At 38.5% G+C, this 24,678-nt stretch overlaps 1 protein-coding gene across 1 annotated transcript; it reads right to left on the bottom strand.

The window, feature by feature from the left end:
• On the bottom strand, nt 1–21,602 carry NMT2 (N-myristoyltransferase 2; the record flags this gene model as incomplete). Its single annotated transcript, XM_010174274.2, has 11 exons — nt 1–1,581; nt 1,784–1,921; nt 6,052–6,219; nt 7,447–7,617; nt 11,189–11,297; nt 12,565–12,735; nt 13,389–13,505; nt 13,612–13,703; nt 13,801–13,919; nt 16,650–16,794; nt 21,467–21,602. Coding segments are annotated over 11 exons (1,387 nt in total), but the record flags the coding sequence as incomplete, so codon positions are not given.
• Nucleotides 21,603–24,678: the final 3,076 nt, after the last annotated feature.

Here is a 24,678-nt window from a genome sequence, read left to right as displayed (position 1 = left end):
AATCAAACCACAAACCATTCACACACTGGAAAAGGAGCGGGAAGAAAGAAAAGCCCCACTGCTATAAGCAGGGGGGGAGGGCTGGCAGTTATGAAGAACAGACAAATTTATCTTCATCTAAATTGATGTTTTCAGGTACAGAATTCAACTTTCAGCAAAATCTGCTGTCAGAATTACAGACATGTTTAAAAGGAAAGTTCAGACATTTGCATTTCATGAGATAGTCAAGTCACATTCAAAAGATGCTCACAGCACAGAGGCTTCACTACCACAATTTGGCACTTTCAGCTAGAACAGTTTCTTACTGCAGATCTCCTCGGTGCTCATGTTACTGAAGCATCCATGAGCTGAGAGAACTGCTATCACATCTAGCTGTGACGCTATGCTGGAATGCATATAAAGTGCTTCAGAAGCCATTCCGGTCGCTGAGCATTCATGAGGGAATTAAACAGCTGCCCCCAACAACAAAGATCAGCCCTCCTACATTTCAGGAAGCCAGTAGAGAGACTTCCAAGGACTGAGGGTAGGTAGAGCATTTCTGTTCTGCTTACCAGCCACATATATAGCAAAACTTCTTGTTCCAAAGTCAGGATAAAAACACTACCAGGAACAATTTCTGAATACATATTTACACAAGATACTTTTCATTAGAATTACAGACTTCATAGGAAATCAAAGTAGATAAAGGAATATGTGCAATTTCGCAGAAGCGTTGAAAACATTCAAACTATAAATATCCTGATAGCACTACTAAAATTCTTAGTTTTACACACAGGCTGATGTTACTCTACTGAGGAAAAACTAAGGTTTTGTGCCACAACTGTAAATTAAGTACAGTAATGTATTCTCATTCTGGCAACATAGGTAACACCTGCACTGAACAGTGCGATACTGTTAAATCAATCCACTGATCTATTGAAGATCAAAGTACAAATCTGTATTTTTATTGATTTGGCAGCATTGCTTATGGAGAAACAAATGCACTAGTTAAACCAGTACATTGTCATACTGCTCCAGTTACAAAAACATCCAGGACTTTTCATAGAGCTACAAACATATCGTACTTCATGAGTTTCCCCCAAATGATGATATCCATGTGAAGTAAATAAGCAAAGATACTCAAGTTTGTATCCTTCATTCTGTTACACCGACAAATATACACCACCACTTAATAAATAGAAATGCAGCAGTTCATCCACATAATACCAAATATTTTTGTACCCTAATCCACCACTGAAGTTCAGTTTGTACAAAACAGTCTTTTCTACAGAGTGGAAAAAAATACCTTCTTCTCATCAAGGTGCAAGCTAAGCTTTGAAACTTAAATGAATGTGCTTTTATTCTTTTCATGGACAGTAAAAGAGTTTCATGGACCTTCTGATCTATCTGAAAATGCATAAGTTTGGTCACATATGGATATCTTAATTGTTCATGTTTAATGGACTATTTCAGTATCACTGACGTTGTGCTTTTACTCCTCTTGAACAATACCATTCCAAGAGTTATGGAGATCAAATTAACTCAAATGATGACCTCAGAGTTCTAGAAACGTAAGTGTCCTCATTGTAATACAAGACCAACCTAAAGGAAGAAAAATACAGTATTTTAGTTCAACTATGGCAATAAACCTTAACATCGTTAGTTTTCTGCTCCTCAATTACGAATCTAAAATACGTATGATCAACTAAAAAAGTTATTTTAAAACTTCTGCCCATTTTGGCCAGTGTAGATTAATGTACCATCATCCCTAACAGCATTCAGAAACACTTTTTTGCTCCCTTACCTTTTCAGATTCCATGCCAGGACACCTCCAATTGTACAAATAATACTGCAAATTTCCATCTCCGATCCCAAACTTGAGTTTTTCCAGGAATGTTTTGTTTTCCATTAAGTCTAGTGCATTGAACACATCGAATCCTTTCTGGCAACAGCAAAACATTTTTTACATTATAAAGTTTGAAATGACGTACAAATGACTTACAATATGCAAGAGACTACGTTAATTAAGTGGAAAAGAAAGACAAAGGAATAAGTCTTGCCTTTTAATTACGTACACATACAAAGAAATTTTCCCCATAAAAAGTGCAGTATAAGGCACAGCTTTGCTTGAAGATTACCTCCAAAAGGGTACAAATTTTAAAGCCGCTCTCAGGGGCAAAGGTCTGAAGAGCCCCTAATGCCTTATCCATTATTTTATCCTTACAGATATGCATTTTTTACAGTCACATACAGTGTTTTGACACACATGGCCTATTCCAGATGAAGCTGCATAAATACAGCTTATGGTGTTCTTCAGCCATTTATCATTCTATCAGTAATAAACACTATATTTTTGTGATTTGGTCCTTTTCTGAAATGCCATTGTCTTTAGAACTCCAATCTTTCACATTATTCCCCCTCCCCGACTCATGCACCCTCTACCAACTCCTCTTTTCATCAGCCTCAGCCTCCCAAATCCACCACTCAGAGCCATTCTGCTCTCAGAAGAGCCAGAGCCACAGCCAGGTGAATTAGTCTCAGGGTTTTGGGCGGCAACACAAACATACTCGAATCTCAACTCACTGTGAACTCTTAACAAGCAAGATAAAAACAAGGTCAGTTAAGCCATCACAGTGACAATCATCACATATGAATAGCTTGATTTGCTTGGGGGTCTGGATATAAGAGTCAATTTATTTGCAATTAACTGCAAGGGAGTATGACCTCAGATCTTGGATTCTTAACAGCACAAAGGCAGTGTGCCAGCAGGACTTTCTATACTCCAAGATAAAAATAAGTTACAAACTAGTAATACTCAGTTACTTAAGCAGAAGATGATGCTAAGGAACATTCTTTACTCAGTATAAAAAAACTTTTATTTTTTTTTTCTTTTAAATAAGCATCTCATAATAGGAAAAAAGGGGGTTGAAGAAAAAGAGCATTTTAAGCTCTCCATCAGTTTAGGACTTTTTAAAAGAAAGTCACAAAGCACAGACAGTAAGTTTAGTGAGGTTCCCCCACCACCTTCCACACAGGTCATTCTGTGTGCTGATGAAGCTATGCTGTATCATAGTGAGATGTGCTGTGAAAAACACACAGAAACAAGACAAATAAGGTGGCAAGGATTTGACACTTGGCATCTAAAGAAGTAAATTTTGAAATATTCTAAGTTAGTAATAGACAGTAACAAGAATCTCAGAAGGCAGGAACAGAAGTGGGGGAGAACAGAGACACACTGTAGGTACAGACACACTAATGAAGCTCTGCAATTAAGCACTCAAAATTCAAATAAATTATAAAGTCGACAGATGCAGTTTATCTAAGGATCAGCAGATTAGGTTCAGGTTACTATTTTCTGAGAGGTATGAAAAAGCTCCTGCTCAAAGACACTTGCTTCACAGCTCTGCCAGACCATTAGAGCAGACTCAGAAGTGAACTTTGCTGTTTATAAGCTTTCTCCTGTTCTAGATATAGAAACTTACTGTTAGCTTCAACAATAAAATATGCAGGGTTTGGGGGGGATTATCCTGCTGCAAAATCCCATTCTCTTTATGCAGAATACATGGAATCAAAATGCCTAACTCCAAATTTTGACTTCTGATTTGGAGGTCAAGCATTTTGTCCTATAATTGTCACGATTTTATCAGACTTGGTTCTAAGCTAATTTTATATAGTGTAATATGAAGATAAAAATCAACTTTAAACTGACATGCAAACTCTGAAAGCAATTTGCCAAGTTGAATTTGTACCCCCAAAATGCATTCTTTGGGAGTAAAATTACAGAAAGGACTGCGGTGGGTTGTCCCCAGTCAAGAGCCAAACACCCACCCAGCCTTTCGCTCACTCCTCTCCCACAGGATAAGGAGAAAATAGAAGGAAGGCAAGACAACTAGTGAATTGAAATAGTGACAGTTTAATAGAGAAAGCAAAAGCTGCATGCACAAGCAAAGCAAAAAGAGGAATTCGTTCACTACTTCTCATCAGCATGCAGATGTCAAGCCACTTCCTGGAAAGCAAGGTCTCAGAACGCATAATGGTTGTTTGGGAAGATAAATCCCATAACCAGGAACATCCCCCCTTCCTCTTCCTTTTCTTCAGCCTTTACTGTGGAGCTCAACAACATATGGTGTAGAACATCCCTTTGGTCATTTGGGGTCAGCTGTCCTGGCTGTGTTCCCCCCCAGCTTCTTGCCCATCCCCTACTCACTGGGGCTGAAAGAGAGAAAGCCTCGACGCTGTGCAAGCACTGTTCAGCAATAGCCAAAACTCTGGTGTGTTGTTACCAGCCCTGGTTTAGTCACAAATACAAAGCTAAGCACCATGTGGGCTGCTAGGAAGAAAGTTAACTCCATCCCAGTCAGACCCTGTACATTTGTAAACAAAAAGCTGTGAACACGAGCGCATTTACCATTTCTCTTCTCTTGCCTCACCTCTCCTCATCTAAAAGTCCAAGTGCCAGATCTGCAAATGTAGTTTAGGCAGCTAATGATGCAGACAGGCCCAGCAGGTACTTTGGAAATCCACAGGTGCCTAAATCCCAGCACCCTAACTATATGACAATCCGTCACATTCAGAGAAAAATGCAGACAGGGGAAGGTGCAAAGCCTTGCAGTTAGACCATGTATCTGCTTCCTTACCCATTCCATCCATGGGCTAGTGAATGGCTAGCCACTCAGCTCCCTATGCCACGCTTCAAATGGAGACCAACGTTTATTCCTTTTTCCACTTTGACTTATAAGAATAAGCAGTACTAGTATTTTTAACCACTTCTGAATATTACACTAGTCACCTTCCTGTATCTTCATATATCTTGTTACCTTTCAAAGTCTGTCTCTGAACTTCCTTTGGTATTATTCTGGACCCTGAATAATAGGGTTCTATATTCCCCATGACTATCCAGGAGTTTTCCTTGCCAAATATTCAACCCAATACAGCTTAGAGGTCAACAAGCCTCAGCAAGCAGCTCACGTCACAGTTGCAGCTCCGCTGCAGTGCTGCACAAACATGGCTGAGACAGACAAGTTGAAGTGTCTGCTTTCATGCAGCCTGAAGTATGAACAGACACAGCCTTTGCAGACCACCATTGGCTTCACACAAGATCACCAGAGAAATCCCTGTGCCACATGCAGTGCAGCTGGTTCTGAACACGGCTGGCTGGAGCACAGCTAGCATTGGCGTGCACTGAGCGCTCATCTGGTAGGTGTAACATTACCAGCAGTGGTGCAGCAACGCTTCAGCTGGGAGGGGCAAGCTTCAAGCATGAGGAGCAGAAAACATGCTGTCAGGAATGTTAGTAGAATGGATACCGTGGCCTGGATGAAGCCTGCGCAGTGCTGTGAATTGCCAGGGCTAAAGAGGTCTCTGAGAATTCATTCAGAGTGCTGGGATGTGCATCACTTGCACAGCTCCATACCACAGAAACCCTGATGATCATGGGCTGAGTGTTAGTTTTTCATCAGAGAGCACTAAACCCTTACAATTCTTAAGTTTTAACACTGCATTGATGGCCTCTTCCCTTCCATTCAACTAAACCATCTATCAGCTTAATTCCATACACGAAGGTGTGCTTAAAAGCTACAACATGGCATCATCTACAGAGCCTTACAGGCAGCAATTACTAACAAGATAAAATGATAAAGCTTGTAAAAATAAACTTTTATATATTGTAGAAATAAAAACCAGTTTAAGCAAGCAAACAAAATGTATTTAATAGAACTTACTAACTCATCTCCAAGGGAAACTGTTTTAGTGATACTTTCCATTCTTCTGGTACTTAGTGAATATGGTCATCAGTGTGGTCTTGGATATTTACACAGTTCAAGCTATTGCAAACACTTGATCTTCATGCACCTGTCATTCCCTAGCATCACTCATAGTAAAAGGGATAAACAAGCATAGTGTTTTATATTTTTATATATATACTGTGTATGTCTCATCAACTGCACTCTGTGCTGTAGACAATAAAAGAAAACAGAATGCAATGGCATGGATAAATTGCTGCCAGTTCTTACTTTGCCACCACTCCTAAGAACACTTTTGTGAAAAAAGCAGAACCACCCCCCTGCAACTTACCAATTTAGCTATAATGAGTGCATCATTCATTAAGTCCAAGAGGGGAGTCTCTGTATGAATATTGTAAAAGGAATAGGCAGCTTTGAGGCTTTTATGAACAGGATGGTGCATCACTGTTGAAGGTAATGTGTAGAAACTCAGGAAGTCTGTTAATACACCATTTGAGCCCTACAAAAAACAAAGGGAAAGTCAGTTACTAAGAAGTAACCACTCAGTTACGGGTTAGGCTAACACGGTAGTTCTACAGAAAGTAATAAATGCAGCACAATTTTGCACACCGTTAAGTATTACGGTATAACAGGTAATCTTGGCTAGGATTTGAAGATACTAAACTCTTTCCAAGGATGTATCTGTACAGCAAAGGGAGACTGAAGCCTGAAATGGTCACTTCAGAAAAGGAAACAAACATTTAGATTTTCCTAGTCTACTACACCAAGAACATTTTGACAACCAATTGCCAAAGCATTTCAGTTTGTTTCCCAAGATTAGCCTGCTATAAACAAAGCTAACACAGCACACTTCCAAAAAAGTACAGAATTTTTTTTTCTAATTTAACTTATTTTAAAAAAATAATATTTTTTAAATTTGGCAAAGTTCATACTGAGGAATAATTTTCTCAACTTTCTAAAAAAGTGGTAGGAACAGATGATGCTCTCCATCTTGTTAGTGGACAACTGTAATCTCCAAGATAACTGAACTCCTAGCTAACAGCAACTCATGACAGCACCAAGGGATGTTAACTTTGGCTTCTCTATTGTGCATATACATGTGTGTGTATATATATACATATACACACACACACACATATATACAAAGTCATATACATACATACTCTTTTACTGGAAAAAATATATTTTCCTGAAGCAGACCATCAAAAAACATAATTCCCTCAGCAAGTGCCCCTAAAAGTGATTTTAAAAATAAAGTTTGACCTCGAGTATGGCAGAAACTTAAGACACCTGAGAGAATGAATGAATTTAAACCAAATCCTTATCTCAGTCATTGTATCATTTCTCTTTTTTTCTAGAAAAGGAGATCTGAAGACAACTGGTTATTGTCATGTCATATCTCTATGGAAAAAAGTGGAAGAATGCAGGTGGAAGAGTTGTTTTTTAAATATGTAAGGTTCTTTGCTGTAACATTTCCAAGATAGAGATATTTTGAGATTTCAAAATTCTTCTTTAAATTATCCTGCTATAAGAGCACTGCAGTTTATCACAACTGAACATTTTCTAATCAACAGAATGCAATACAACTAACAAAGCTTGGAATCATGAATTTTACCTATAGCACATATTTTTCATACTGTCCACATTTCAAAAACGTGATGCTGACATGAACTTTTGTAAGTGGCATTCACATACACATTCATGAAGTAGTTCAGGCATGTTTTACCTCTACTACATAAGTGTCAATAATATGATCCCGAGGCAGGAACCAGTGGGCTACCTCTTCTTCATCCATCACAGGAGCAAGATTAAACTGTTTCAAGTAAGTGTTGATTAATTCTTGTACTGCTTTAGTATCTTTTTGTTCCATTGGTCTCAAACCTGAAGTCTTTGTGGCCTTATAGTAACAAAAAAAATTTAAATATTAAGATGTTGAAAGGAAAACTGCATACACAGCAAAGGCTGAAAGTAGGTTGCAGAGGCACTCCACTTGCCATAATGGATTCACTATTAGCTTACTTTACCCCAGCCATCTAATTCATTATGCTATTTTACAAACAGCTTTCAATCAGAATTCCCTCTCTTGTAATAATTGAGACAATCTGGGGCGCTTCAATCTTTGTATTTCATTATTGAAACAACTTCATTTCTCCAGAGAAAGAGACACCATTGCCAACAGCCTACACTTAACACATTTTGTTTGTTGTTTTGTTTTGTTTTGGTTTTTTTTTTAGGTCAGTCTTTATTTCTTGTCTTCTAAAACACCTAGGGCCCAGACACAGAAACAAAACATAAAGCAATTTGCATATTAGAAGTTAATCTGAAGAAAAGAACACTTGCGACTCAAACTTCTGAAAATCACAGTCAAGCTACAAACCAAAGTCAGGTGATAAAGTTTAATTAGCAATTATTTAACAAAAACAAAAATTCACCTGTTCTTAACCCTTGCAAACTCCCTTGCTATCTCAACTTTCTATACAGGCACAACTCCTGTTCTGTTAATACCAAGCTTCTCATAACTTACAGCTGCCTGAAATTAAAAACCTATAGTATTTTAAGAAACAAAATTATTTATTTGACTTTAAACAACAGAAAGGGAAAAAAATTGCTTTCCAGTACTACACAATTAATGCTTAAACAAGCAAAGGTGATTAAAGTTTCCTCCCCAGCTTCTGTTAGCTTTCCTGAATATTCCTTTTAGGGAGGCTAAGACTTGTTCACTTTAGAGCTCATTTATCCTGCTTCATCTGTCCGAGCTACATACTTGGGCACGTATCACATTAATCATAGCAAAGTCAATTGCAAGAGCAGCCAGGTAGAGACTTGATTACTGGAAGTCTGAAATTAGTGTAGCTGATTATACCCTGGTCAGAAGGCATTATTCCAGGGGAGGTATTTATTCACATACTCTTGGAATCAGCAGCCAGATGAAAAATCAAGGCACATTTTGCCAGAGCTCTGGCCTGTGTATTACATTTTAGTCTTCCTGCTTTCCTGAGCAGCCTGGGACTGTGGTTTGCCTCCACAACAGTACATCATCTAGATTTTTAAAATGCCCTGAATTCATAAGGGTATTCACCTGACTCATCAGCATGATGCTTCCTATGTTGTATTTCATTCATAACCTTATGAACTACAGTATGAAAGGTTAATTTTGGCTCCCTCCAAGCCTTTGTCCCTCTTCTGAAGCCATACTCTGGCACAGGATGGGAGGAAAAGCAGCTGGGCTAGAACATCTTCATCCCCCAGGAACTCTCAGAATGGCCACCAGTAAATGATTCTTTGCAGCCCCAGAAGTGAAGGGAAGTATACAAAACTGGGCTAAAATTCGTTTCCCTGGTCCACATACCAAGCTGCACTGGGTATATATTCATGCGAGTATCTCAGCTCAAGATCTCAATCAGTCAGGAAAAGACATACAAACGTGCTCCTGTCCTTATCCTAAACATAGCCAAAGCCCTTATTTTTTTATATCTATAGGTACATGCACAAGCACAGCCTTTAGTGAGGGTGGTATTTATTAATTACAGTATTTACTATTTCTGAAAACCTTTTTAATTCAGACTATTCAAGTGATTAGGAATGGTTAAGTTCTCTTAAAAGGGAGATGAGCTCCCAGTGGCAATGATATTCCAAGGACACCAAGAAAAGAGGTTACAATGCAAGGAAGTGTTTGGTGCTGAGGGACATGACAGTATGGCCTGAATGAACAAATTTGTGTGACAGTACTGTTTATGATAACAGCCTGAAACTGAGGACAAAGATCTTCAACAGCACTTAAGCCCTTTCTTAGGAAATAAACTCCAAAAACATCTGAAGCACAAGGCCTAAAGAGAAAACATTAGCACAAAGATTAGATCTTTATTTTTCATGGGAGAAGCTCCCAAGTAAAATCTAAAAATAAAGAGCTGGGGCACATGGACTCCTACATAATTTAGTTTTAAAAGTTGATTTTCAAAGCACCTATTTACTATTTGCACATCACTGCACAGTATGTTTGCCTTAGCTATATTTTATGAATTATATATGATGTATTCTTTGTTTTCCATAATTTATTTTTCTGTTGAAATCTGGGTTTTATGATAAAGGAAGATGACCAGGATACAACTGCTGTTGTTTCTAATGATTCTCTGTAATTACACTTTTTGTACTGTAAGATCCTTATTCTTTAAACTGTTCTTTTCCTGTATTGTTTCCCTGAGAAACAGTACTAGAGTTGCCACCAAAACCTGTATTTTAAACAGTCTACTGCACTTTTTAGACTATTAAAAATGTCTTCAAGATTTGATGGAAGCTATATTTAACTTTCCAAGATTAAAAGCTAATTAATTTGGTTATTAATTCTTAAACTCAGAAAACTGCTGCCCTGCACACAAGGGAGAACCTGCATGTGCAGGCACAGGTAGAATGCAGGCAGCACAGGAAACGAGTTTCTCTGACAGCAGCAGGAGTTCAGATCAAGCAGTGGCACGTGCTTTACACTGAGGAGTGCTCAGTGTATTACTCAAATATATAAAGAGTAAGAGAACCTGCAGCATCAAGCTAAATGTAACCAACAGACACAATTCTCCAAAGTCAGATCAATCATTGCAAAGTACTATGAATGAGGAAAAAAGTATTTTTTTAACCAAAAGGGAAGGTTTGTTTCGATAAAATAAGGTTTATCAATATGGTACAGGAAAAGGATGTTCTATGATCCCTCCAAATAGAAAGGTAGCTTTTGCAAGCAAAGACATTGTTTGCAGTTATAAAGCTTAGGCTAGCTTCTATAGGCTATTAATTACAGCAATTAGATTTTTTTAATAGTACATCTCAGACTGCTTAGAGTGACTTGCCCTGTCACTGAAATGCACCCTAAGGCTTTTTGCCAGCTTAACTAATAGCTGCAAGCAAAAGCAAAAAATATTTTTTACTAACCTAGCACCATGCAAATAAACAGTACACAACACACTGAGGTTTTGCTGAGCCTCCTCACTGCAGGAGGACAACATTCTCTGAGAGAACAGAAAAAGCTGTGAATTAGAGTGGAATCAACAATCCCACTGTACTTAGCCAACTTCCTGAGGGACTCATCTGAGAATACTAAGACATGAACTGTTCGTTTTCTGTTCCAGTAACTGTTTGTCAGATTAATCATACCAACAACAGCCTTATGCATCTTCAACTCAATTCCACATGTTTATGAAGTCAAGGTTTCTGTTTTTCCTTTGTTTGTTTAAGGCTTTTACGTCAAAATTTGTATTTTCTCTACATACAGATCTACATTTCCAGCAGTAGTCTCTTCTGCTTTGTACAGCCCTTAAGGTCTTTTTCATCAACAAGAGGGGTTTTTTTTGTTTTGTTTTGTTTTTTTAATGTCCTGCATGCACTGCCTTTCCACAGAAAAGTCTGTGCTGTCAGAGACAGATGGAAGGTTATTTTGAGCCTCACAATAACTGTGGGGATTCTCTAGAAGTCATACTGCTTACATCAGGAAGTCTGTAGAGCTTCATTGTTCTTTGTAGAGTCATGTTTCTACTCAAATGTGAAAATTTCACCTCCACCAATTTTCTGGGATTCAGTGATCGATGCCAATACCTGGAAATAAAAGTAGTAATGAGATTAAATGGTATTTTAAGCATCAGATTTATTTGCATCCACTTCCTTACTTTCTTGCATTGCTCCTTCTCCACTCCAAATTTGTTTCTAAGCAAGCCTGTACTATGCCTGTAAGAAGCTTGAGCAACAAAAGATAAGGAAAAGTTATATCCAAGCAATAGCTTTTAAAGAGGTCTGCTATCACCATATTTTGAATCTAAGGAAGTGCTTTTCCTTACAGAACAAGTATTCACAGGGCTAAACATTTTAGTGCTTGCCAGAGCCCTGACAATCTCACCACACTTACACAGGAACATTTTTCTTGTACAGACCGGACCCTCTGCTCCTGTCTAAGTAGTTTGTTGAAGGAGATCTCCACTTCCTAGGAGATCACTGTGCAACAGAACATCCCTGGTTACTCTAACACAGTATGGCTTTTTTTTTTTTTTCCATCCTTCCTTACAGAAACTCACGGGACCTTTGGTTTTGATAGGTATAAACAAAATTTAAAATCAAAAAGTACCCTGTCTTCCAGAAGACTAGACAGCTGAACTAATACTGCTGGAACTGAACTTCTCCCAGTAGAAATAAAGTCCATTCCAAGCAAATGAAATTATGCTTGATTACACAGAACTCCCTCACATGATAGTTTTCTCATCTTTATCAAATGCTGATCAAGTCCTCTTTTGTCCAGGAAAGATGAAAATGTTTCAAAAAAGCAAATCATACAGTTCCCAAAAATGCTCTGCTATGTTTGGCAAGCAACCAGGTCAACAGGGAAGCGTCCCAGCAGGGAAACAGGCCACTTGAAAAACACAGGTATACAATGTTGTCATTGCTAGCATGGCTTCCACCAGAAGGTCAACAGAAACATTTATTACAGAATCACAGAATGTTGGGGATTGGAAGGGACCTGGAAAGATCATCTAGTCCAATCCCCTTGCCGGAGCAGGAACCTAAACGAAATTACACAGGAAGGCGTCCAGGCGGGTCGCCTTAGTCTATTTAAGGTACAATAAACAAACCCCAAATTAGATTTTAGTCTGAGATGCCGTTTTATCCAAGGCAGAGGGGCAGGGGGGAAAGAGAGAAAGAAAGAAACCAAAAAAACACCCTGACAAACACTCAGGCCTTTAGGTTAGTCAAGGCCACAACATTTAATTTCCTTGAATTTTATGCTTTTATTGTTTCTAGCCAATTACATAGAAATGTTATTTAAAATGACTGCTGTAGGAACTGATGTTATTATGAACATCACCTAGGTTACCTGCAAGTGGCCACAGGTTTGGGGAGTACCACTCCAGCAGTGTAAACAGCCTGAAAAATTCCTTCCAGGTTTACTCTTCTGGTTATTTCCCGAATCAGTACAGGTGCTACCCGTTTAGATCTTAGTTTCTTATGGACACACAGAAAATTGATTTCTACCATTTTCTTCACACTAAAAGGAGATTAAATAGTGGAAAAGTTAGAGAGAGTTGCACATTGCATATTTTCATTTGCATAACTGTAGTTTTCCATGCTGTGACAGAAGAACTTGAGGTAAAATAAATTGGCCTGTGACATCTGCAACAAATACTAATCCATGATACTGCAAATCATGAAATATGCAAGATGTGTCTAAGGTGTTTGCAACACTCCTTTTTTAGAGCTCTCTTGATACTTTAACAAATGCCTGAAACTTTAAGATGCAGAATGATATCCAAGCACATGTTATGTGGTATCCTTATATTTAAGACTGTCAGTGTATGAAGACCTGGCCAAGGAAGTCTAGCTGACTGACTATCCTTTAAATACCTTCCAGAAGGGTCAGAAAATTCTATTTCATTACCTGTGTCATCCATCAATAAGAAAATTCCTTAAATATGTATTACTGGTCTTCATTGTAAGGAGCCCACAAGCATTTGTGTGGGGGTGGGCATGGAAAAAAGAGTAAAAATAAAAGTCTCTGCTACATACACAGGATTCTTCTGACTCTGTATGGTCAGCGAGTTGCCTCCTCTCTTTTTAAGTTCTCTATGGCAATGGTTATCAGTTTAAGATTTTTTCATGGTGTTATTCTTTCACAAATACAACAGTAATGGTGCATTTTACCTGTCATAAATACGAATATTTGCAGGGATGGCACTTATGAATCCTACCAGTTTTTTGTTTGAAGACACTCTAACCCCACAGTGCCATTGGGGTAACCAGCCTGGAGGACGTAGCGCCCTAGAATTGATGACAGAAATAATTACAAATTACTGCCTAAGAAGATGTAATAAAAACACCCTTCTTTGCACTCCAGCCAAAGCAGAACGTGGAGCTTGCTACTCACCACAGAAGAAACTCAGGTGAATAATCAAATCTAAACATATTATCATCATCTTCTACATAATTCTCATTTAACAGCGTGTATAACTCCTTCAGCTGAAACACACACAAAAATCCCCAAAGATTTATCCATACACATTAATCAGAATAAACTTAAATGCTTTTAGGTACATATAAAAATTGTTTTACTTACAACTTCAGCATTGCTAAGATCTAATGTGTCCCACATAAAACCTTGTGGCAAGGAATATGGCTCTAGGCGGACATTGTCCTTATCTGGTTCAATCGCACCATGTGAAGTTATAACTTCATCTTTTGAGGGAGGAGGAGGGGAAAAAAAAAAAGAACAACAAAAAAACCCAGTTACATTTGCTAGCTTTCCTGATAGTTCTCAAAACTGCATACCTGCATTTAACTCACATAATGTATTTTCTCATAATTATGCAATTGGAAAGTGAAGTTTTTAAAAAATGCTAAAAAAAGTGAGTATATTAGCTTATACTACTTTTCATTCTCCCAGATTGCATTCAGACTAATGACTATCACATCAGAATATCTAGAGGTATGCACAGAACTACTCCACCTCAACTGATACTCAGCATTTTGTAACACAGAACAGCAATCTATCAGCACATGGACAGCATTTAGCCAGTCAAGAGATCCAGGGGGTATCATCATAAGAAACATGTTGTACTCGCAGCTAACAGGCTATGGCTCCGAGCCTGTTTGCCACTGACTTGAACAGACCTGAACTCAACAGGAGTACTCAGGAGCAGTGGCATGGCAAAGTCAGGGCATCTAAGAGATGCTGGTGAAATTTGAAACTTGTTCCTAAAATTCTACATGAAGCGTGCTTTCCTCTCCTCCCTAACCTGACAATCCCTCAGTATATAGCTACGAACACAAGCTGTTCCTCTTCTATGAACCAGCACCTCAACTCATAGAATCACAGAATCATTTAGGTTGGAAAAGATCTTCAAGATCATCATACCTCTCTCCGCTGTATTGTATTTCCAGTGGTAAGTTGAAGTCCCCACAAGAACAAGGGCTGGTGATTGTGAGACTTTCCCCAGCTGCTTACAGAATATTTTGTTTGCCTCTTCATCCTGGTTGGGTGGTCTATAACAGACTCCCCACCATGATAGCTGCCTTGTTGGCCTTCCCCTTGATTCTTACCCATACACACTCAACCGGCTCATCACCGCCAACAAGCTCCAGAGTCAAACATTCCTTTGCAGTACGAACTTTTCCCCAAACGACAAGCAATCCTGACAAATAGTTACAGCCCGCCATACAGTTTGGAAGGTCATTGTTACCAACATCTTTACACAAACTCTGGAAAAATACCAACAGCCTAAACGTTACTGTCACCACGTGGCAGATGTGGCCTAACTGAAGGACGTACTGCTAACAACCTTAACTAGAAGGCAGAAGGATTCTGAAGTTAATTTAATGCAAAGGTCCCTACAGCTATTTCTTGAATCAACAAATTATTTTTTTCCACCTAAACACATCCAGTATATCAAATAGTGAAGACTTCCCAATGTGTTCAATAGCAGAAAAAGGAAAAGCTTAAAAAAAAAAAAATAAAATTAACAGGATCAAGGAGCAATTCATAAGCACTGTTGAACAAAACCTCTGCTGGCCAAATTCAAAGCAGCATATTTCTACTGAACAACACTAACACATAATCTTTAGAGCAAATGTATTGATCCTTTTAAGCTGGCAAGTGACAGACTGATCCCTATAGAAGTGCTGTAAGATATATTTAGTAACCTGAACTGAGCTCTTGGAACTGCTGTGCAGATACCTGAACTAGCTCTGAAAAAGCTTCCTTACGGTCAGAGTATTTTTTCATTTGCACATCAACTTACTTCACCTGGGCTCTTCCTCCAGCCAGGCAGGATTACTGTGACAATTACTGCCATTAGTTTACAGAGGTATCTGCATAGAGTTTGTATGGAGAAGAGCCAGGGCAAGTCAGTTCAATCCAGTCAAAAATAATGCATCCAGGGGCTTTGCTCTGGACTTCTCTATGCAACGAAGTCGGGGAGAAATGAGATCACTGTGGATTAAGCTATAGAAATGGATTAATGGGAAATGCTGCCATGTGGGAAGAGAGAGCAGAACGCTCCTGTGCTTTAGATTCCACCTTACGTCTGCTTATTCTACACCAGTCTCCAGTGCCACGGAGAGAAACCTGTAGAACAGAACAATGACAGCTACTGCACTGAGACTGCCTTACTTGTGGAGTCCCCAAGTTTCATTGGCACTGAAGAGCTACAGCCACTTAACTTGAAGATAATGAAGGGGAAAGAAGAAGGTTCAGAAAGCAATTCAGAAAAAGCAGGAGAGTCAAGAACCATCTTCTCCAACAAAGACTAAAGATTTATCAACTGTGTAATCAAGGATGAGATCAGTACAAAAAGTAATCTGCCAAATTTCTTACAAAATTAAAGGTAAGGAGAGGTCACTTCACCATCTCACTTGGTACCAAGAACAGAGAAGGGACTCTGAGAAAGGATGTCTTCAGAGTAGTGTACAATGTGAAGGAAGCACATGAACACACAGCAGTAAGTGTCCATGCAAGAGAGTCATTATCTCTGTGATAGCAAATGTATCTATTGAAAAAAAAATTAAGATTAACTAACTAAATAAATAAAATCAAAGTTTATTCTCTGTCACCACTTAGAGTTCTTATTTTCCCTGAAGTGGAAAAGACTTCTACTTTCTGTTGTTCAAGAGTTCAGACCTAAAATATACAAAGGAATGTGATTTTAATAGCATTTCCCATTTTTATAGAGAACATTGGAATGAGATTTCTTAACACCATATTTTGTCACTTATTTCAGGGAAGGGTAGGGGAAGAAGCACCTTCTAGAGAACATAAAGAATTCCATATAAACTACACAAAAGATTTAAGGATTGCTGCTGCACACAGTCCAACTTCATACCCCTTTTAGAGAAGGTGCCACACAGCTGGTACACATTCTTTTAGTGGTCAGTAAGACAGATCTTATGCTCAAGTCCAGTTCAACTTACTAAGTTTAGGTACAGGTTGCGTATCCCAAAACTGGTATTTACGTTTGGTAGCTTCATCAATATTCTTTGCTGGGCCTTGGCATGCAGAGAGCAGCTCCATCGCCCTCTGGATGTCTTGAAGCTTCTGCATTGGAATGGCTGGATTCTGCACACAGAGACAAGTGGAAGAGGAAGCTTATTGAGTACATTTACTTTGAATAAGTTGTACAAATATGTTCATTTATTTTTCTGTTATGCATTCTTTCATGTACTCTTCTCATCATGGTTAGTTCATGAGGCAGGAAAGTCAGGTGGGCAATAGACAAGCAACTTCACAACAGACTTAATAGTTTTGAGTAGTGCTTGCATTTAACCGTGAAACCTCAATGTTTTTAACACAAATACTGCAGGATACCAGCATCACAACAAAAAACTTCCTATATTCCCCCCTCACCTCCTGGTGAAATACAATAAGGCAAAAAGTAGATCTAACAATCTAAAGATACCACTGGTACAGACAGACACGTTCAAAGTTATATTTTGCACATAAAACACAAAATAATATTTAAATTCACTACAGTTCAGTATTTCAGGTACACTGTATTGCTACAAATAGTCACTTTTTAATCTTAGTTATACTGCATCTGCCTTCTAATTGCAATAATATTGTGATTATCATAGTAGGTACCTTTCTGCATTGCATCATATGTAGGAATTAACCATCTTGCCACTAACGCCAACTATTTAAACACTGACAACTAAAGATAATATTAACTGGTAGAAGTAGGCAGACATAAAATAAACCAACTTTCCACTTAAAAGTTGAAAAATGTTTATAGAAAAGTTATTTGAAAAGCATAAAACCTAAGGCTAAGCATTTCTAAACTGAGCAAGTGGAACTGGAATGAGAATTTTACCTGCATAGGAAAGTACAGGGGAGTAATGGTAACAGACTCTAAATCTAAAGGGATTTTCCTCTTTTCTCTTTTAATCTATTTATTTGTTTTGTTATCTCCCAAGTGGTAACTCCTGTTCTGAGGCATACTAACAGCATGCTTGTGCTCAGGTTTTCCCAGACTGCAGTGCAATAAATACATTTGAAGGAATAGTCTCAAATGCATTGGAAAACTTGAAGCAATTCTGCACAGAGATTTCAAGCCAGATTATTTTTTTTTAACTGATAATCAGTACATAACTATTTCTGTATTTCACTTTCTTTCTAGGATTCATGTGTTGAAAACCCACCATAAATTACATGTAGTAATGATGTAAAGCTTCGTTTGAATGGGCACCTGTCTCTAGAATCCTCAGTCATGAAAGGAGTAAAACTCCCTGTCTGTAGCTCAAGCATGCCATCATTTTCTATTTACAATAAAAACTTGTACTCTCTAAACATTATGCAATTTATTTCATTAATTTAAGTATTGTGAAATTCTACCTGTGAGCATTTTTTAAACACCTATGATTTGAGTAGTTGTGAATTAACACATTTACACACTTTAGAGCAACACTATTGCAGCATAAAAAACCTACCCTATTTCTAGATCCAGATTACAGTGACATAAGTTACTTTTCTCAACTAAAAATCAATTTATCTATTTATCTATTACATACTGGTCTGATACAAATACTTCTAATGCCACTAGATAACGTACTGATAACGTACGTTTCAGAATTTATGAAATCATACATAAATACTGACATGCTGGTAATTTATTTGGTATGTTTATTTTAAGTCTCTAATGGTTTTTCTACATTAAGAAGAAGAAAAAAGAAAATAAAAAAAAATAGGTTCTAAAAGATCTTACTAACATACATAAAGTAAAAAGTTAATGTTCTTTGTAATGGCACTAAATACAACACAGCTAGGGACACCAGGAGGAATTTCCTTGCCTTTCAAAACATTCAGAGATCAGCCTGGCTGAGAAGTTTACTTTCAACCCTTTTTGTTTTCCTTTAATGGAAAGCTAGAGAAACTTACACATAACTTCACATGAATTAGAAAGAAGAGTAATTTTTGTTTAATTTCAGTTTAGGGGAAATACCTCCTCACAGCATAAGACAGCACTGTTGTGCAACAGGGCTGAGGTACACAATGGTTTTTTTGCCTTAGTTTTGGTGACAATATCTGACCTCAGTCCCTTGATGTCCCTGAGCCTTGTAGCACAGTCTGTGAGACTCCCATTAACCACAGCAGGAGAGAAAGTCAGGGAGCATCAGCAAACTAATCAGGCACAGGTCAGTAAGAACAGACTGGATGCATCCGAGAGCACTGAGGGAGCTGGCTGATGTTACTGCAACTAGCATCTACCAAGTTTAAAAGGTTATAGCAACTGGTGGAGGTTTCTTATGACTGGAAAAAGGAAACATCACATCTGTCTTCAAGAAGGCAAGGGGGAGGATTTTGAGAACTTAGGGGTCAATATTGTTTAATGATCTGGACATGACAAAGGGTGCTTTCTCTGCAAGTTCACAGATGACACCTAGTTGGGAAGAATGGTTGATATGCTGGACTGCAGAGCTGCTATTCAAAGCTACTTTGACAGGCTGGAAACAAACTTCATTAGGTTTGACAAAGGCAAACATGAAATCCTGCATCTGGGACAGAAAAAGCCCACACAATGGCAGAGGACAGCATGGACTGGATAAGAAGCAGCTTTGCAGAAAAGAACTTGGAAGTCCTAAGCCATCAGTTTGCTGGCCAGCAAAGAAGGACAGCTGCAACTGGGTTGTACCAGTAAGACTGGCCAACAAGTCTTCCCCTTTATCTGGCATCCCTGAGATCACATCTCAGTTTTGGATTCCCCATTACAAGGAAACCATTGACACAGTGGAGCAAGTTCAATGGAGGGCCACCAAGATGACCGGGGGGCTGAAGCACATGACACGCAAGGAGAAGATGAGAGACCTTGGTTGTTCAGCCTTAAGAAGAGAAGGTTAGGGGAGTAGGAGAAATATTATTGTTGCCTAATGGGAGGATATAAAGAAAACTGAACCAAGTCTTTTCAGAGGAGCACAATGATAGGACAAGAAACATCAGACAAGTTGCAAACCCACAAAATCCATTTAGATATAAGGAATTACCATTTTTTTTTAACCACAAATGTAGTCAAACACTGGAATAGATTGCCTACAGATGTTGTGGCAACATCTGTGCTGAGAGAAACTCATCTGCTTATCAGTGGGTACACCTGGAACACAGCAGAGGAGGTGAATAAAAAAACCAGCCAGCGCTGAGGCATTTGCAACTAGAGAAAAGTGGAAGCCATATAAGAATAGTAAAATGGTTTAGCTGCCTAGAGCTTGAGAGAAAGACTTAAACAGGAGCTTTTACTTTATGCCCATAAAATAGAATTTTTTTTTAACATTGCTAACAAATTGGCTAAACTTCTTGTAACAGTAAAATAATCACAAAGAGTGTCACTCTAAGCACACAATTTAGAACAAGGATAGGCTTCCACATTTGCAAAATGCATTGCACCAGAGAAATGGTGTGCAAGACTGCAAGGTGCTGGGCACTAAAATCTTGCACATGAAAACAAAACAAAACAAAACAAGAAGTGAAGCAGCTTCCTTGTAATGCAATTAGAGGCAACATATGGAACAATAAGTTGGGTCAGCAGGGAACTAAAGAACTCCTAGGATACTGTGGCAATGAACTATATCTTCATGTTAACTTTAAAATTGACCTCTTTCCAGCTATAAAAGAGTTTGAGGTTACTTGGTTATCACTTGCAATCTTCTTGTATTAGCAATTCATGCCACATGCTTTATAGAAACATAGGATCACAACATGTGGTGAGATCAGAAAGTACTTAAGATCTCTACATATTTTAAAGTGCCCTCTGTACCAAATGTGCCCAAAAGCAACAAGGGTGACACAGGGAAGATCTAAAGGAACAACAAAAAAATCTATCAGTATGTTAATGAGCCAGAACACACCTTTTTTTTCTTAAAATTACTTGGTAGCCACAATATACTGCTACAATGGTGTAATTTTCTCCACATAATCTGATAAAGCAAATATAACTACTACAACATGCTCAGTGGTCCATAAACTTTCTTATCATCATGTTATAAACTTCAGTTCTCAGGCTTAGATTTCTGTTGAGATAAATCTGTGTGTTAAAAGGCCACCCCATCAGATAATTCACCACTCATTCCAAACATGGCAGCCAAAGGCACACGGACAAAGCTATTTTATCCCAAAGCCCACAAAGATTGTACATCCCCTCGGGTAACTTTGCATTCTTATTTACAGCAGAGGCCTTTCAGATGGCAAAGAGTTTCTTCAGTCTGTATCTCCACGTTAGAGATTACTGCATTTTATTTAAGATGACACGCTGCTTGTTTGCCCAAATGAGACTGGTTAGCAGAGCAGTTACTACCTGCCCTCCTGCTGCTGACGATCGCCATGGGACAGCATTATGCTGTACAGGTTACTGGACCTGCACTAAGCCAAGTCAGATGGTGGCTAAACTAAAGGCAATTAATCACACAAAATCTATTTAAAAGCATTACCACTACAGATTAAGATTCCCCGCAATGAAGCTGTCACTAGCCTGAGTTCTGACTGCTGGAAAAGAAGGACCAAACACCTCCTCCTCTGCTTTTCTCACAGTACACCACTGTGGTGTTGAGGATGACTCTCCAGCTACCTTCATACAGTCTGAAAACACCAGGTCTCATCTTGCTTCTGTCTCTACTCAGGACGGTAACCATTTGCTCAATTCTGATGTGTTAAGGCAGAACTACCAACTTGCTTTCACAAAAAGCAACACACCAATTAAAAATAAATTAGAAGGCAAGCACAAATTAAAACAGAACCAGGCTCTCACTTTTGAAGGCTGTTGAATTTTAATCTCCTGGGAGTCAGATGCAGAATCTGATTTGGTGCCTCCAGAATTTGGCTTCTCCTTTTTTCTCTTCTGCTTCTTTTTCTTCTTCTTCACTCCCAAATCCCCTCCAGGACTTCTGCCAGAGATTCAGAGAATGTGTAATGAGAAAAATCAATACTACTGAGCTTAAAATTCAATAAAAGTTAAATAGGGAAAAAATGACATTTTAATAAGAAAAATCTAACAGCAGTTGGAATGTGAAGAAAAGGCAGGGGAAAGGAAGGAAGGGGGGAACTGAGAGCACTGATGAAAAACTTCATGCAAGTGCATTCTAATTTGTTTTATACTCAGAGCCCAGCACAACCAGGTGTTTTGACACACTAGTGTCAAATTGTAACACTATATAACAGGCAGTGCTCCTCTGCAGGCTATTACCTGGCACAAACATGGAACGACCAACAGTTTGGAGGAAGTCAGGAAAGTGCAGGAACTAAGGAAAGTAACCTCCTTGGAAATTCAGTAACTATGAGTGGCATGATATTTTTCCCCCTTCATGCTCAACCATCAGGCACATCTGAATGTGAGAAGAATACAAACAAAACCATTCTGTTTTCAGGAAATTTTGTTTCCAGCTTAAGTAGTGATGAAGTCTTGCTGAAATCTCAGTAAGAAACAATACAAAACTAACCAAATAGTTGTGCTTTAAAATATTAAGTACAATGGGGTCAACTTTAAATTAAAAAAAAACAACCAACCAAACAAAAAACCCCGACCAAAATATATATACATTGTGCTTGAAGATTCTGACATATTTTGACTATCGATGATACAACTCCTCCTTTAACAAGATTCTAATTTGACAAAGAATCAAGATAGAAAATCAAGATTTGATTAGAAGTTGCAAAGTGTGGGAGGTGCTGGCAACTCTCAGAAGGAAGGCAAATAATGAGGCAAAGATTCAGTTAACACTGAATCCTCTTCAAGAGGTTAATCGCCCAGCAAAACCATACATACGTAATAGAGCTCAAGACAGATATTGAGGTTTGGGGGACTTGGGTGTTTTTCACTGGAAAAGAAAAAAGTCAGTGCAACAAATGAGTGTTTATTTTAACTCTGAAGGGGAAAAAAAAAATCAGATATGATACTGGCAAGCCAAAAGAAAGAGAACTCAGAAGAACATAACTGAAGTTACTAAGATAACACTTCTGCAAGGGCCATGTTATTCACTGCTGTATGCTCACTTTCAAGATTACGATGCCTGGTCTCAGCATCTACACCTCAGCAGAACTGAAGTCGGCAACAGAACACAAATGTCCAATTGGGAGACCAAAAGCCTGCAATTAATCAAACATGTAGCTAAACAAAGACTCATTTTTGTGAGATTGTTGCTGTTCTCCAGAACAGCCTGTAGTGAAAGACCAACCCAGAGAAGTCCTTAACATTCACAGTTACATTAGGTTAAGTTATACCCGCAGAAAGAACAGACAGAGTCATAAATGCAGCACCCTCTGGGATCGGACCAAGGAGTTACTCAACAGGCAACACTGTAGAAGACCAAATGCTCACAAAGGAGAGAGAAGAGAATTTGTAGTATTTACTGGAAGTCTGCAGAAACAAGAGATGGAGTTGTGCAATTGAGGCAGGGAAAAAATTTTCTGGTGCAGAGTGAAGATATTGTCTGATCACCTAGACGATTCTGTTAACAATTTATATACTCTCAGTTTAAAATAATACAATTTAAATCTATTCGAAGGCCTGTACACCAAGATGACATTTGGTACAGAATTTCAATGTAGAACAGATCCTGAGGCCTGCCAAGAGGTTATAAATATGAGAGAGTAAAAAACCAAACATGTACAAGACCTAGGACTTCATCACCTCTGTCAAAACTGACATAAAAATACTGAGGAAAGAAAATTCACCTTTGCTAAGATTAATTTAATGAGGTACCAGTCTACTTTTCTGAACTGCCCACAAAGGTTTGCCTTTTCATCCAACATCTCACATACAGAAAACAAATGATGCCACTGTGTCCTTGAGCTGACTCCCAAGGGCTTTTGCGTTGAATATGAGTCTGCCACGAGTTTCAGCAAACACCATTCCTGAACAGATGCCCTCAGCAGGCACCGAGCCCTGAATCACATCGATGCAGCTCACTTGTCTTCTTGCCTTTTCAGTTTGGAGCCGGCCTCAATCACACCACAGGGGAATTCTGCTCACTGGGATTACCTGAGGGTCAATGTTTTATTTAGTTTGGTGAAACAATGAACGACTGTACTAAAAAAAAAGTTTGGCAGCTATGGAGAAAAAGCAGCTTTGCCAAGCTTTACTAATGTTATCCCCAGTTAAACTGTACTTCTACCAGGATAATCTTAGTTTGTTCTTTGACCAGCTCAAGGTCTTTTTCAAATACATATTTTTAGCTGGAAAAACTACTAATTTAAAAAAAAAATCTTTTAAAATCCCAGTCCTCGGCTTATGACCGTCAGGTTTAGAGCTTTCACACTGCCTCTTGCAAAATAAACACTGGTATCTTTGTCTCTTACAGGTTATCTATCCAGTGACCATTCAGAGCATTATTTATGCACAGTTTCCTGCTTGGGTCAGACTTTTTTGTACTGTTACAGTTCACAGAATGTAAAAAGATGATTTAAGGAGAGATCCACTCATCCTTCCACTATGTGGGCACACCTGCAACCCAGAGATTTGGCAGCAGGCAGCACGCAGAAACTTCTACTGAGTAAACAGGGTTGTCCAACACAAGTTACAATGAGAGATACAAAGCAAATTAGGGCAAAAGCAAGGCAAAAAATCCTGATATGTTTTGGGTTTTCTCATACTCTGCCTTGAAAAGAACAGAAAAGCTCTAAAATGTAAAGCAAGAATGGCTGGGAAGGGAGGAACTTTGTTGCTCAACTTGTAGCAATTACGCTGGACACGACAGCACAAAGAATATGCAAAGGTAACAAGATTAAAAGCAAAGACTCCTATTAAAAGCTTTTCTCTTAATTGAACATTCTTGTGTGCTGACTAAGATCAGAGTTCTCCTTTGATTGGTCACATCTATATGATGACACCATGAAATATATCTCACTCTTACAAGTTTAGGGGAAAAAAAAAAAAAAAAAAGAAAGTTGACCACGTCTATGAAAGCTGACCTTTGAGCATGAAATCACTTTTGCTGAACTACCCTGGTACCATTGAAGTGACAC

This window comes from Antrostomus carolinensis, unplaced genomic scaffold (genome assembly GCF_000700745.2).
Source record: "Antrostomus carolinensis isolate BGI_N321 unplaced genomic scaffold, ASM70074v2 scaffold378, whole genome shotgun sequence".
Lineage (NCBI taxonomy): Eukaryota > Metazoa > Chordata > Aves > Caprimulgiformes > Caprimulgidae > Antrostomus > Antrostomus carolinensis.
This window is presented reverse-complemented; position numbering and strand designations above follow the sequence as displayed.